General features: G+C 32.9%; 1 protein-coding gene across 7 annotated transcripts in view; it reads left to right on the top strand.

Moving 5' to 3' along the window:
- LOC123013939 (fibronectin type-III domain-containing protein 3A) overlaps positions 1–15,233 on the top strand; it is a 42,241-nt gene extending 27,008 nt beyond the window's left edge. For 6 of the 7 annotated variants that reach the window (XM_044412816.1, XM_044412815.1, XM_044412819.1 and 3 more), the window contains 6 exons: positions 169–353; positions 5,624–6,022; positions 6,181–7,149; positions 9,622–10,312; positions 11,918–12,654; positions 14,274–15,233. In XM_044412816.1, coding sequence (XP_044268751.1) covers positions 169–353; positions 5,624–6,022; positions 6,181–7,149; positions 9,622–10,312; positions 11,918–12,654; positions 14,274–14,612 — 3,320 coding nt within the window. In that variant the 3' untranslated portion in view covers positions 14,613–15,233. Of the gene's footprint in view, positions 1–168; positions 354–5,225; positions 5,380–5,623; positions 6,023–6,180; positions 7,150–9,621; positions 10,313–11,917; positions 12,655–14,273 lie in introns of those variants that run through there. The other variant, XM_044412822.1, reaches the window with a different exon arrangement.
- Positions 15,234–15,761: the final 528 nt, after the last annotated feature.

The following is a 15,761-nucleotide window of genomic DNA, read 5'->3' as shown; positions in this document are numbered from 1 at the left end:
TGAAGATAGAAATTTATGTAGCTATCATAGCCGGCGTTTTATGTACTGTTTTACGACTTTCAATAAAATTTGTTATGATTGAAGTAATTTTTTCTAATATGAGGGTGAAACGCTTTATCATGTGCCAAAGTAATATCGACTAAATTTTGCACTATTGATTTTTTCCAGGTCCTGTAACAGTTCCGATGGTATCAACGAATTCGTCGCCACCCATTGCGATGCCAGTACAAGTTCCTCCAGGTCATGTCGTACAACAAATTGTTGACGAGAGCGGCACCTTGCGCCATGTGATACTCTCCCCACAACACCCAGCCGGACTCGTGCCATTAACCTCACATAATCCACAGCACTATGTAAGTAAAGCCCTAATTAGGCTCAAAAGTCATTCTAAGGACTTCCTCTCTCAAAGCCCCACGCTTTTGTCAGTATCGCTCATAAAAGGGCCGAATGTTTCATTCAAAAATCACGACTCGAAGCAATTTTCAATGGTTTTACCTTTTCAAAAGGTTTATTTACAAGGCAGAAGGCTCCCGCAAGAGGCCTCCGGATACATCTCAAGTGCGTCGTACGTCCTCAGTACCGTTTTACAATCGCTCGATTTGATACAGTACAATAACACCGTGAACCGCATCAATCAGCCCCCTTATGGGTTGCTGTTTATGAATTATTACTTTAATCGCCAGCAATCAAAACGGACAAACAATCACGGAAATTTATGCTCATTTTTTCATACACTTTATTCTTTTATCTGCAATTACGAGCTTCACTAATTATAATTAAAATAACATTTGAAAAGATGCTTGGGAGAACTTCGGGGATAATTATTGTTTGTTATGGTTTAACTAAATAAAAATGTTTACAAAGATTATTTATTTTATTGTTACTTCAATTTACATAATATGTACATAAATTAATCCATGTTTGCTTACATTCATTCCTTTCTTTGTAAAAGACTAAACAAATGACGTTTTAAAGAAGTCATCCTTTCAACCTTTAAATCAAAAGAATAAATACTAAAAATTTTATTTGGAATTTATCTCAAAACTCATGGGTGTTAGATTTTAAACATGTTTCTCTTCACCTTCAATTTTTTCTTTAATTTTAAAGCTGTTATGACCCCTAAGTTTACAAAAAATGTTCCAAATCTATTTACCAATTGCTAAATTATTTCGATTTTTTAGAATCATTCTTTTTTTCTTTTTTTGTTAGTACTTACTCTGTAGAACCTCAACAGTTTAGGTATATACAGGGGTGTGTCAGAACTCGCGTCCCAGAATAGTATTTTAAAGTACAAGTTGCAAAAGGTATCTATCTATTCAAGCACAAATTTGAAAACAAATGAGTGCTTGAAGAACCTTCTGCAACAAGTGCTTTATACTATTTTTTTCTATTTTGCCGCTTTACATCATTTTATAAATTAAAAAACGAAAATTTAGGCTTTTTTCTAGAGAATTTTGCGACAGTTGGCGACATTTAGGTGTGTGGAATAATTTTAGGCGGCTGTACAAAATAAAAATAATTCATATTTTCACATTTGAAAATAAATTGTGAAGAAAGTCCGTTACTAAAATTAAATTACTGCGAACGACTTATTCCAGCACTCAAATGACGTCATTTGGGTGCTGGAATAGACTTATTCTAACACCGAAATAGAAAAAAAAATTCAAGTAAAATAAGAATCCAGGAACATGAAAAAAACGTTAAAAAAATTTGTCAAAAAATTTTGACATTTATTTTTCGACATTTGACATTTTTTATGTCTATTTAATGATCCTGATGAACTTGTATAAATGTCATATAAGGTAAAATGCCAGGAAAATGAAAAAAATGTTAAAAAATTTTGATCTATAAAAATTTTGAAGTTATGAGAGTTTAAAATTTGCACTTTGACTCTTTATTTCTGTTGGTAAAAATCATTTTTCAACTTTTTTTGCTACAGTCAATTAGAAGAGGAAACAAAGAAGCTGTATCCTAAATTGTAACTCTGTTCAATTTTATTTGTGGCTTTTATTGGCAAAATTTATGTACCTTTACTAAATAATTGTAAAAAAACATATACAAGATCATCAATGTCATTAAATAAACATAAAAAAATGTCAAATGTCAAAAAATAATTGTCAAAATTTTTTGACTGATAGAATTTTTTAAACTTTTTTTTTCATGTTCCTGGTATCTTGGAATTTTGCTCTGGGGCGCTAGTTCTGGCGCACCCTGTATGTTTTTTTTATAATTATTTAGTAAAGGTACAAAAGTTTTGCCAATAAAAGCCACAAATAACATTAAACAGAGTTACAATTTAGGATAAAACTTCATTGTTTCCTCTTCTATAATACCCTCTAGCAGAAAATTGTTTTTGCAACAGAGTCAAAGTGCAAAATTTAAACTCGCATAACTTCGAAATTTTTCTGTTTGACGGAGCATATTAAAAATTTGTTAAAATTAACACCCTGCGTATGTTGTATTTATAATTTTTTTCATTGCTAATATCATATAATCTTGTTTTGTCCAACTAAATAAAATATTTGCTTCTAAATGGTCATTTGTATTTAAAAATATTTGTATTTTTTTAATACATAATATTAAATGAATCTGTTTTCTTGTATCCATTTGGATTCCTTTTGTAATAACGTTTTAATACCGCGCAATAATTACCTTTTTTGTTTGTAATTGACAGGAAACCATTACGTCTTGTTTGAAATTATCCTAACGGGTTTTATTTTCGGCTCCAAGAACACTGATCCAAATGATAGAGTTGTTAACAATAGACATGAACGTAAAAGTAAATATTGTGTAGTGTCATTCCCACGATGAATTATTGCAACACTTACAAAGTTGCAATAAAGTAGTGTTATGGTTGGAAAAAGTTGTATACCTTTTAATAACCTTTCCATTTATTTCTCTTTAAAAATGGAAGGTAACGTTCGTGTTTTATTTATTTAAAATTAATGAAAAGTAAACATATTCAGAGTTGTGTTATTTATCTCTTGGGTTTTAAATAATTATGAAAGGTAATGATTAAATAATTTTCTGTTAACATGTAATATGATTTATTGAACCGTATGTTGTCATCAAAATGTTAGTTTACTGATATTTATATGATCTAAACAAGCTAAAATACTATTTGCTAATTCGTCATAATAAAACAAATAGGTCTATGCCACAAAGATATTCTGTGACAATAAAACTAAATTGTTATTTTAATGTGTTTTAAATAATATTTATTGTCACTTGACACAGTTAATGCGGGGATAAGATACATATTACTGTTTTATGCCACAAAGATTATTATTAGATAAAGATAATTGAAATGTCTCAACAAGTAAAGTGGACATTCAAGTTAATTACAATATTATTAATTATTATTTACTTAATCAATGTCTTTTTTTATAATAATTGTTGCGACTTTTTAATTTTTGCTGCATCGTTTACAACTGTAAAGTAAGACTTTTTTAATCTTTACACAACTTTACGAGGCTTGCGCCTAATGTACGCACCCAAATATACAAAATTCACGAAACGCTAGATACAAAAAATACACATTTAATTATTTAATTTTTGGAAACCCATGACAGTAGTTGTCAAACTAATCACTGTTTCATTAATAGTCATAAACTGTAGTTTTTCAGAAACAATTATCATTTGTTCTATCAAGAGACGACATGAATATGACTCTAGTTTATCTATCTTAATCACTAACTAACTAAAAAAGTTGCACTTTTTGAAAGGTTGAACAAACTAAAGAAGATTATCCAATTTTTCAAAATTTGTAATGTATTAAGATATTATTATTAAAATTAATTTATTATTTATTTATTATTAATTTGTTATTATTATTAAGAGTTATTAAGATATACCGCATTTCAAAATCTTCGGCCAACTGTAATTTTCATTTTTTTTATGTTTTTACAATTTTTATATTTTTACGTTTTAAAAAAAATAAAAATCACAGTTGTTTTTTTTTGGTATAAGAGCTTACACACACACAATAATGACAGATCCGTGGTTTGTCATAAGAAGTCACTAGTGACTTGTGATAAGTCATGGGTGTAATAATTTATAAGTATAATGTACGTTACGTAAATAACTAACCTATTATTTAAGGGTCGTAGATAAATAACTATTTAACATAGTTGTTACTAAAAAGCAACTATCTTGGAAAAAAAAAGAAAAATTATAGTTGGCCGATAATTTTGAAATTTGATATAGGGGCCTAATGTTGATTATAAACAACTTTTCCCAATCACTTTTTGTGGTATTTGTCATAAAATTTTTCAAAACTAAAATTATGAAATTATGAAAATTAAAATCGAGAATTTTTTATCTTTTACAAGAGTTGTTTCACCTATCCGGGGACACACTATAGTTGTTCTAAGAAATTAATTAAATGTTCTTTTGATAAAAATTAATTCAAATAGAAATTATTGTTCAACAAGATTGTGTGAACATTTTTATTTATTCCAACTGTACAGTTTAATAAAAACAGTTGAAGGTGATCTTTAATAGAGTTAATCCTGACATGCGATAGACAATAAATTGTATTATTAAGTCAATAATTAAATTATCTAAGTTATTGTTTATAATTACGTTTGATCACCAATGATTTATATTCGATAATCGACTTTTGGTTTTCCCCTTTAGTCAAAATGAAGCAAAATATTTTTTTTTATCTTTATAATTATGTAATGTGTATAAACCACAAAGCGCGAAAAGCATTTTTTACAATTTCCGGAATAAATAATATTTTTTTAATGTTGGTGTAATTGTTGATATGTTACAAATGAGTAATGCGGAAGTCATTATCCAGAGACATACTATATAGCACTTATACTTATTTATCTAGCAGTGCAGATGGCAGATAAGGTTGATAGTATTACTAGTGTGGTGGTGTAAATTTCGTTGTTTATTATATGTAACCGTAAATATCCCAGTGTTGCTGCCTTCTTATCATGTTCACTTTTATTTATAAAACACTCTTTCATAAGAAAAAATTCAATACATGAACGGTTAAGAGAATTGTTTATTATTTTAAATAAGCAATTATCTTTCGTCGGAATTCCTTATGTTGTAATCAAATTTGGTCAAATTGATTGACTTTTTAGTATTGTTTATCTCTCTTAATTTTTATCAAAATATTATCTTTACGTTCCGTCGTAAATGGCCTGAGTTTATTAAACATCGCGGTTAGTAACTGTAGAAAAGTGGAAACTGCAGCGTCTTATCATATCCACGTTTCGCTATTTATGAATGACGTAGAATACCAACGATCGTAACCTACGTGTATTTATTTGTGCTGCATACGTGTATAAATGTGCACATATTTTGAATCGCGGCGCAATGACCAACGAAAAAAATGAAGAAAATCATGTCGCAAATGGGGAGGTAACTCGTTTCCTTTTGTATTTTTTATTAAACAATTATTTATTGCTTTTGATAATTAACTAAAAACTCATTGATCAAAAGCAATAACTAATAGTTACACGAAATTGTAAACACACTTATCGTACATATGTTCACAGAAGTATTAACAAGAAATGAAGTGATAAAAGCAATTTAAACTGTAATAATCTGCAACCATATGTGTGCGAAAAAAATAATGACCATTGAAAAAATACATATTTTTTAGGGTGCCGGTCCAGGGAATAGCACAAATCAGCCGCAACAAGCGTTCTATCAAGGCCTGCCGACGGGTTTTCCAGCCTCACATTTCCATTCGAATATCCCGCCAGGTCATCCAGGACCAAGTCCCACTCGTCTCGGACATTCCCCACCTTTAAATCAAATTTATTACAAGGACGAACGAGCCAAACGACAATATATAAAACTGAAAAAAAAGCATCAAGATAAACAGAAATTAGACAGTATGCAAAAGGATTTGGTGAATGGATTGAGGAGGCCGTCAGCCAAAGATAAAGACATGAACAGTGTAGGAACGTCAGAGGATGGTGAGGAAAGCAGTATTCCGGACGAAGAAGATTCCGTTCAAATCATTGCTGATATTTTGTCGTCCGTCCAGGCTCCAAAGGTCGGTCTTCTAATCAGTTTTTAAGCGATAACGAAATAAAATTAACCGCTGAAATAGACAAAAAATGGTTTCACAATTTGTTTTGTGTTTTATTCTACAAAATTAACAAAATTCAATTAAAAATTTAAATGGAATTTTATGTTTTTTATTGATTGCAGGTATCTGAACTGAGTTCCCGAAGTGCCTTATTGCTGTGGGCGCCGCCCACGAAACTCTCCGAAGCTTCAAGCACGGACGGCCCCGAGATCGACGTCGGTGATTTACGTTACGAAGTATTACTTAGTGATAAGAGCAAAGAAATGAAATTTAAGTCAATATACAACGGCACTTCACTATCATGTCGCATCCGGGACCTGAAACCGGGCCAGGAGTACTCCGTTTGTCTCCAAGTGCACTACGACGAACTCCAAGGTGCCGCCACTGACCCCGTTAAGTTCACCACCCCTCCGTGCGAGCCCGACCAACCCCAACCTCCCAAACTGCACCAACGCCAGAAAACGTCGCTCCAATTGAAGTGGAACAGCGTCAACGACAACGGCTCGCATATCACGAACTACATTCTGGAGTATGACGAGGGCAAAGGGGGCGACTTTGTGGAATTTCACCGAGGAAGGGTGAAACAGTACACGATACATAAGTTGCAACCGGCGACCCCATACAAGTTCAGGTTGGCGGCAGTGAACGAGATAGGGAAGAGTAGTTACTCGGAAGTGGTCACTTATAATACTTGTAATAATCCGCCGACGAAACCGCCGCCTCCGGTACTAGCCGAGGCCTCAATCAATTATCTCCACTTGCAGTGGAGCAAAAGGCCAAGCGATGAGGAGTTTACGCTTCAAATGAACGACTCGAGGACTAGCTATCGGCCGGTTTACAACGGAAGAGAAACGATTTGTATTTGTACGGGTTTGAGTAATTTTACGGAATATAAGTTCCGGTTAAGGGCGGAGAATGACGGAGGACAATCGCCGTGGTCGGACGAGGTGACTTACAAGACCTTGCCCGATCGTCCGAGGGAGCCCTCGAAGCCAGTCGTCAAGGGCCGGATCCACGCACACTCATTCAAACTGAAATGGGAGCCGCCGAATTACACCGGCGGCGCCGACATCACCGAGTACATCCTCGAGGTAATTTTTACAAAGATTACTACAGTTTATTATTTATTTCATCAGCTTATCCCGATTTGCCTTAAAACTTGTAGAGTAAAATCCAATCTACGACGTATAGCTTCGTGTGAATTTGACATGTTACAGAACAGCAAGTAAAACAAAGTTAAATTTTAAAAAAACCTTAAAATGCAGAATATTAACAACCAAGTATTAATTATTACACGAATTGAGTACATTTTGATAGAGAATATGTAGTTCAACTTGTGCTCCCGATTTGGTACTTTCTTATTTCAAATGTTGGCAACAAACGAAGAATCATCTAATACTAGACATAATAAACAAGCCTCGTCTTTGTTATTTGCGTTAGCTAAAAGAAGATAGAAATTGTGACACTCTTAATAGGGTACAATCAGCGTAGAAAAGATTGTTCTCCTAATAAACCGCCCGGACCCTTAGAGGCATAAACCACAACAATAAATAAATCTTTTTCATTGTAAACGTCATTTCATTTTTAACAGTATCTTCAGTTTGAAGTGAAGCTCAGTTACCGATTTTACTTTTAGTTGAGTAAATAAAAAAATATTTTCAAAAATTCACAACTATATCGCAACAAAAAATTAAATTAAAATAATTTTAATTAATGTTTAATTAGTTATTTATTTACTAAGATAACAAGAAAATGCTGTTTTAAATGGCATAATTAAATAAACAATATTATTATTATTAGTAATACCTAATAAAAACCATTTATTATTAGGAATTAAAATAACAAATCTAACCAGATACAATGTAACATAACTCTTTAATTTATTGACAGCTTAATTCTTTTTATATGGAAACAAGTATTGCAATTGACTAATTAAATAATTTCATATCATTTTTATTCAATCCAAACAAATTTTGACAACAAACACATCGTTTTTATAAATATTTGACAATTTAATTTTACCATAGTAAACAGAAGATAACATTAAAAAAAAGTAGATTATTTATTATTTTCTTACTACAACAGTGTTTGTTTTATTCGTATTTAAAATTAATTAGCAAATATTATTGTATTATAAATTTAATAGTATATTATAATACTGGTTTATAAGCAAGCCTTTAAAACACGCACGACGGGTTTAAGAGCACGACGCGTCAGCGGAGTGCTTTTAACGTCGTATGAGTTTTAAAGGCGTTTATCAATGAGTGTTATACGCTATTTTTTATTATTCCTGCCCATTTACGATCTTTTATGAGCATTGAAAAAATGTGAATTTACACAATAAAATTATCAAAGGTTGTTTGTGAATCGTTTTCGTAGAAACGGTTACTAGTTTACGTTGTTAAGCACACTTTTTCACCTTGTAATTGGTCCAGACATTTCACTATTTCTTGTTACCTAGACAACTTTAAAATTCAGCCTGCTATAAAGGCCAAATTACGCACGCTGCAGCGTGTCTTCATTTAGGATTATGATGCAGATATAATAAAAAAGTAATTTTTTGGTAATAATTTGTTTATTAATAGGGTAGACAGTTTTCCAAAGACTATGATTTTTTTTTAATACATAAAAATAAAAGTTGATTAATTTACTTTTAATAAAATAACTGAACTGAACAATTATTAACAAAAACAAAGTCGTAAACTTGTTACAATTGCTTTGCGATTGCAATATCTTGGTTGCAAACATCTCAATAGTTCAATTTAAATATTCCTTTTTTGTAAAGGTTGCCACGAGTTCAAGAGAGTTAGCACGTCTACCTGTTTGAATTGAATAAAAATTAATAATGAAATTATTTAATTTGTCATTGACTTTAAAAAAAAAGTATCAATATTTTAAAAAGTTATATTAAATAGTCTCATTTGGTCACTTTAATTTTTAGTTTTTAATTTTTAATAGATGGTTTTTATTAGGTATTTTTAATAATAATATTGTTTCTACAGTGAAATCAAAAAGTCTGTCTATCAAGCAAGCGTAGAAATTTAAAACGTATGTCTGTGGAAGTTAAAATGACACAATGACAAATGAGAAATGTCAAAATATTTTTTATGTAAATTATTACAGGAAACCGTGAATGATTTTTATGAATAAACACCAACAAAATCTCATTTTAGTTTGTTTTGAGACGTTTTATAGAATAATTCAATTTAATTAGCTCAATGTTTTAATTTTTATGAAATAATTTTTTTGACATCTAGATAACATACAAACTACCATGCAACATACGTCCTCAACTAGGACGCCTACTTGATAGAAAGACTTTTTGATCGCACTGTACACTGGAAAAGATTTATTATTGTGGTTTATGGGTTCAACCTCTAAGGGTCCGAGCTGTTTATTAGGAGGACAATCTTTTCTACGCTGATTGTACGTTCTTTATTTATCGCATGCCTTCTTATAATGTAAAAGAAGATAGCAATATGGACGTATTTCTGAATTTGTATGGTTGATCGGGATAAGTTTATGAAATGAAGTGTAATTTTTGTCTAAACTCGTCGTTTCAGGTGAACTCCGGTAGCGGCTACGAGGTCGTCTACACCGGAACGGAAACGGAAGCAGTCTGTGATAAACTAACCCCCGGCACCACCTACCAGTTGCGCGCGAGCTGCATCAGTGCCGGCGGCCGTAGCAACTACTCAAACCCGTGTACTGTGACGACGGACGCCATCGCCCCCGGGCAGTGCGCCGCCCCCCGTCTGCACGGCAAGCCGAAATCGAACAGCATCACGATCAGATGGTGCGAGCCCGACTACAACGGAGGGGCGCCGGTCCTGGAGTACGAGGTGGAGATGGCGGGCCCGCCTGACCACACACGAAATCTAGTTCACAAAAGCAAAGAGACGGAATGCACGGCCGCGAATCTCACTCCAGGCTGTGAGTACGAGTTCTTCGTGAGGGCCGTCAACAGGATAGGGCCCGGACTGTGGTCGGATCCATTGAAAGTTACCAGCGGAGCAGCTCCGCCAGATGTCGTCTCGACGCTCACGACCAATTGCAAATCACCATTCCAGATATTCGTCGAATGGCAAGAGCCGCCGTCTAACGGAGCGCCCATTCTAGACTATAGATTAGAAATTAGCACAAGTATGAATGACTTCCATTTAGTTTATCAAGGAGCTGAAAATTACCATGACGTCAAGGGACTGAACCCCTTCACGACGTATTACTTCCGAGTGCAAGCCTGCAACTCTGCCGGTTAGTAACAGTAAACAAGTTTGTTTCATCATTCAGGGGAATCACGTATGGGAAAAGTAATTCCCCACTGATAATTTCACTGTAAACAGTGGGAATTATTGACGTAAATGGCAACTCTTGATAAGAATAGACGATGTTATCTCTCTGGACTTGTAAACTTGAGTAAAACTCATTTCATTTTTAAAGTTAACTGTTGATAGAGTTTGAGTTTTTACTATTTGGAAAATACATAAAATCAACATGCAATCATTTATCAGTTCGTTATCAAACAATGTTTACTATGATGGTATTTTCTTGACCTACATATGAAAAACGTAAAGAATTATGCAACAGGGTGTAACGAAAAGATAGGGACAAAGAGTAACCTGAACTTGTCCAGGTCAAAATAAAGCGATTTAACCCGACTTATCTCTATACCAAGTTGCAACATTTACAAGTTAGAAGGCGCCAAGTTCGTTTTTCTTTAATAACTTTTTATTTTTTAATAGAGTAGTCGATTTTTATAAAACTTGATAAACACAATTTGATATCAAAAACACATTTTAAGCCATATTTTTGTTATACGTAATCCGAGTGCCGTATTTTTTTTTATTCAAAGGGCCCATTGTTTTTAAACAACTTTTATACAAGGTGTTTTTTAAAAAACGGCAGGCGCTGTAAAATTGTTATTTGTGGCCCGATATCAAAAATGAAAAAAAACTAAATTAAATGTCTTTTAATAGAGCCAATTTTAGAATTTTTCTAAATGTCAGCATATTTTGGACTTTAGTCAACTTTCTTTTAAATAGGGACCGAAATTTCTATTTTTTTTATGATTTGAAAGAAAAAGTAGTTTTCTTGGTACATGTGCAATATGTTCGATTTTTACTAAAAATTTTTGTTTAAAAAAATTATCAAAATTAAAAAAAAATATAAAAGTTAATAAAATCTAGTTATGGTGTCAATAAAAAAATTGTCGTTAATCTTACTAAAAGTAAACAAAAATATTAAATAAATAATAATAAAATAAATGAATCACACTAAATTAGATGTTTTTCTGATTTGTTATAAGTAATTACTAATTATTATTGTCATTTCTTATAAAAAATTTGTCAATATATTGGCAATATTTTCTTTCATTTGGTGGTTCTTGACGTTACAATAACGGCATTATCTTATTTGACACCAATATTAAAAACCATTAAATTGATTTTTTTAATTTATAAAATCGGGTCATAAATTGAAATTCTACAGGGCCTACCGATTCCAAAAAAAATCACCCCGTATTTTATAAAACTTTTGTATCGGCCTTGGTTTTAGAATAAATAATTAGAGTAAATTTTGACCGTTGGCCCTTTATTATTACCGTTTTTAATTGTATAAAACAAAATTTTTAGGGAATTTTATCATGTAGAAAAGATTCCAAGTTTATATGATCCTCTATCGTTTGCACTAGCAAAAAAAAATTTAATCAGTAAGAAATATTAATTTTTGCGCCGGCCCTAAAACTTGGGACACCCTATATATTGGTAATTTGAATAATGGGCAACTTCGGGGCATTTTTAAAAGGATAAAAAATGAAAAAATGTGGTCATTTTAAAGTGTTAAATTTTCTTGTTTTATTAGGTTGCAGTCCGTACTCCCCCGTCACCGCGACGGTGACTCCCGCAGCGCCCCCTTCCACCGTAACGACCCTCCGGAGCGAATCCACCCCAACGTCAATAACGCTCAACTGGAACGAACCCTCCAATAACGGTTCAGAAATCACCCACTACAATATCGAGTTCGGTGATAAACTCATCGTTACTGATGGTCCCGTGAGAGAGTATCAAATTGTCAATCTCCAACCAGAGATCACCTACAAAATCAAAATCCAGGCGGTGAATGCCATCGGCAGCGGCTCTCTTTCCTCCACGCTTAAAGTATCGACACTCAAACTACCACCAGCAGCTCCTAAACTTGAATGCATTGGCATCGGACACAACTATCTCAAATTGAAATGGGGCGACGGTAAAAACGTCGACTACACACACTATTTGATCGAAATGGAAAACGGACGCACACACGATTTCCAATGCGTCTATAAAGGGACAGCTCTCACATACAAAGTTAATAAATTGCAAGAAGTAACAACATATAGGTTTAGGATTTGCGCATCGAACGATGCTGGTGTGGGTGATTTTTCCAATATTTATGAATTTACAACAAGTATAGCACCGCCTGCAGTAATCAAGCAACCGAAATTGATCGAAGTCGATCAAACGAGTTGTATGATCGAATGGATGCCCTCTAAAAATCAATTCGTGGATCCTGTCATTTTCCAAGTACAGGTGGCCAGGGTAAAGGACCAGTTTTTCAAAGAGGTAATAGTTTGAGAAGAAACTAGGGATAACTCTACGGGGTGCGCCAGAACTCGCGCCCCACAGAAAAATGTAAGGTGAAACACCAAAAACATGGAAAAAATGTTAAAAAGTTCTACCTATAAAAATTTCGAAGGAGGAACCTAAATTGTAATTCTGTTTAATGGTATTTGTGGCTTTTATTGGCAAAATTTTTGTACCTTAACTAAATAATTATAAAAAAAACATACACAAGATCATGAGTATCATTAAATAGACATGAAATTTCAAAATTTTTTGACAGAGAATTTTTTTAACATTTTTTCCATGATCCTGGTATCTTATCTTACCTGAAATTTTTCTCTGGGGCGTGAGTTCTGACACATCCTGTATATACTAGGAGACAAGACGAGATACAAAATCACTCGACTTTTTTTTGGCCCAAAAAAAAAGTAATACGGCAGAGTAGTGTTTTATCGTCTCAGTTTCAAATCGTTTTAAATTAATTTAAATTCAACCAGTTTACTAATTGCTTGGAATAAAATGCAAAAATGTTGAGCTTTACATTTTTAAGCTATGAGAAACGAACCACTAAATTTTTCACGCGACATATGAAAAAAAAATTTATTTAAAATCTGTGGCCCGTTTAATTTTTTTTAAATGCTGCAAATACCTATGGTTAAAGGTATGTACAAGAAAAATGCAAGAAAGAAAGTTGTAGAGAATAAAATTTCCTAGTAGAAGGTCCACGAGACCCTATCTCTATATTTAATGGTTTAGGCCTCAAAGCTGCTCAAACGGCGGATTCGTTTCATTTTTACTGGTGATTGAGTGCCGGGGGAACACTTTAAAGCAAATTAAACTTAAACCGTTGAAGGTAGAAATATGGTGGCGCGGACTTTTTTGGAGCAAATTTTATTCTCTACAATTTTGTTTTTTACACTTTTTTGAATCTTTAACTGTTTTCGCAGCGTTCTCAAAAATATTAGGCGGAACGCAAATTGATAATTGTTTATAATTTATTTTTAATTTTCGATATTTTTTGAGAACGTTGTGAATACGGTTGAAGATACAAAAAAAGTGTAGGGAACAAAGTTGTATAGAATTAAATTCTCTACAAAAAAACTGCGCGAGACCATATCTCTATCTTCAACCGTTTAGGTTCAAATTGATTTTCAAGTTCTTGACCACCAGTAAAAATGACACGTATTTTTCGCTTGAGCGTCTTTGAACGTCTTTAGGGCCTAAACCGTTGAAGATAGAGGTATCGTCTCGGGGACTTTTTTCTTGAAAATTTGATTCTCTACAACTTTTTTTCTTACATTTTTCTTGTATCTTCAATCGTATTTGCAGCATTTGGAAAAATATGACGGGGCGCAAATTGGTATATGTTTGAAATTTTTTTTAATATAGTTTTCAATAAAATGTTTGCATTACCTTTATCTCTTATTGAGAAAATTGAATGCTACATCTGCCTATAATTTTTTTGTTTGTGTTTTGCTCACGATTATGTAAATACAACCATTTTTTTTTATTTCATTGCTCTTAAAACTTAGACGGAAAAGAAACTACATCGTGTCGTATCCTAGTCTTTAGATATCCGTAGAGGAGACTTTTTCATTTATTTAATTGATTTGTTCCAGACATACAGGGGCGCTGAGTCGAAGTGTTCTATCGAAAATTTGGAACCGGGTGTCGAGTACAGCGCTCGCGTATGTCCAATTAGACTAACGGCCAGCGGCGACCTCGTGGGCCCCTCTTCGCCTCTCTTGCACTTTTCGACAATGATTGCCGAACCGACTGTAGTATCAAAAATCTCGACGAATCCCAGCTCACCGACTCACTCCCACCGAAGCCACCGGACTGCACTGACGTCAATTTTGCACCGCTTAAAGACAGTTCTAAATACGCCCCTTGTCGTTGCCATCGTGGTAACAATTATAGGAATTATCATTTCGATATGGATTATGTCGTTTCTCTAAGTGCAATTGATGTGTGGTCGCTTTGCTCACTCCAAACAAACAAACTTAAACTAAGCGATACTACCCTGCCGTTTGGCTAACGAAAAGTGGAATATAAAGTATTATTAAACAGGGCTTATTATAATTAGAGGACCAAAGCGTAAGTTTTGGTATTTTTATACGTGTTTCCGTACTTGGCGTGGTGCTATCCAATTTAATTAACGATGTGATGTCTAACGGCGGTCAAAACCGTCGCAGATGACCTGTAGTTTGATATATTATGTGTTGTTATTCCAGTCATGTGTATAGTAAAGCAAACCCGTACACATATTGTATGTATTTATGAAGCAGGATTAACTAAATGAATTTTTAAGTGGCTGGAAAGTCTGTACCTATAAAAATTTTAAATATATATACTTACATAATACAGCATATAGGTTAATGAAATTATATAACTCTAATGTTAATCTATTAAGTATATTACAATCTAATCTTTTATTGTTTAAAGTTGGCTAAAATTGGGTTTGTATATGTGCTACTTCCTGCACAGTCGACAGAGATATATTAATATATTATAGGTATAAAAAATATAAATACAGATATAAATAAATAAATAAATCAATTATATTTTATGTACTAGTACAACGTGTTTTATTTATACCAACAATCACACCACATCCCTACAATACTAATATAGATAGTATAGTCCAGTCAAATAAGCCTTCAAATCAAATTTTAGATGATATACTTGAATTTTTGAAATAAATTATTGTAAAACACGTTAACTAAAAGAAATTTGTTTTTCAACCCCCAAGAAACAGTTATTTTTTTAATAAGGTGTTTTTTCAAGATTATTGAAATAGGCAAGAGCTAGGAAAAATAATTCTAAATAAAATTTTACATAAAAATGTCCTTTTGACTTTTTTAGATATTATTAAAATTAACATAGTTAAGTTGGTTAAAATAAAGAAATGATATGTATAACTTTAAAAAATCATACATACATATAATTGGGAAATTTTTGGGTTTCCATCCTCATACCGTCTTTCTAGATAAAAATAGAAACTTCAAAATATTCCTCAATGAATGTAGGTTCTCACTCTATAGCTTGTGTACGTACATACTCAAGACTATTCTTTACAAAAGAAAACTGAGAAATAACAGTTGTCT

This window comes from Tribolium madens, unplaced genomic scaffold (assembly GCF_015345945.1).
Source record: "Tribolium madens isolate multiple individuals breed KSU strain unplaced genomic scaffold, Tmad_KSU_1.1 Scaffold_96;HRSCAF=242;Tcas5.2_LG5, whole genome shotgun sequence".
NCBI lineage: Eukaryota > Metazoa > Arthropoda > Insecta > Coleoptera > Tenebrionidae > Tribolium > Tribolium madens.
This window is presented reverse-complemented; position numbering and strand designations above follow the sequence as displayed.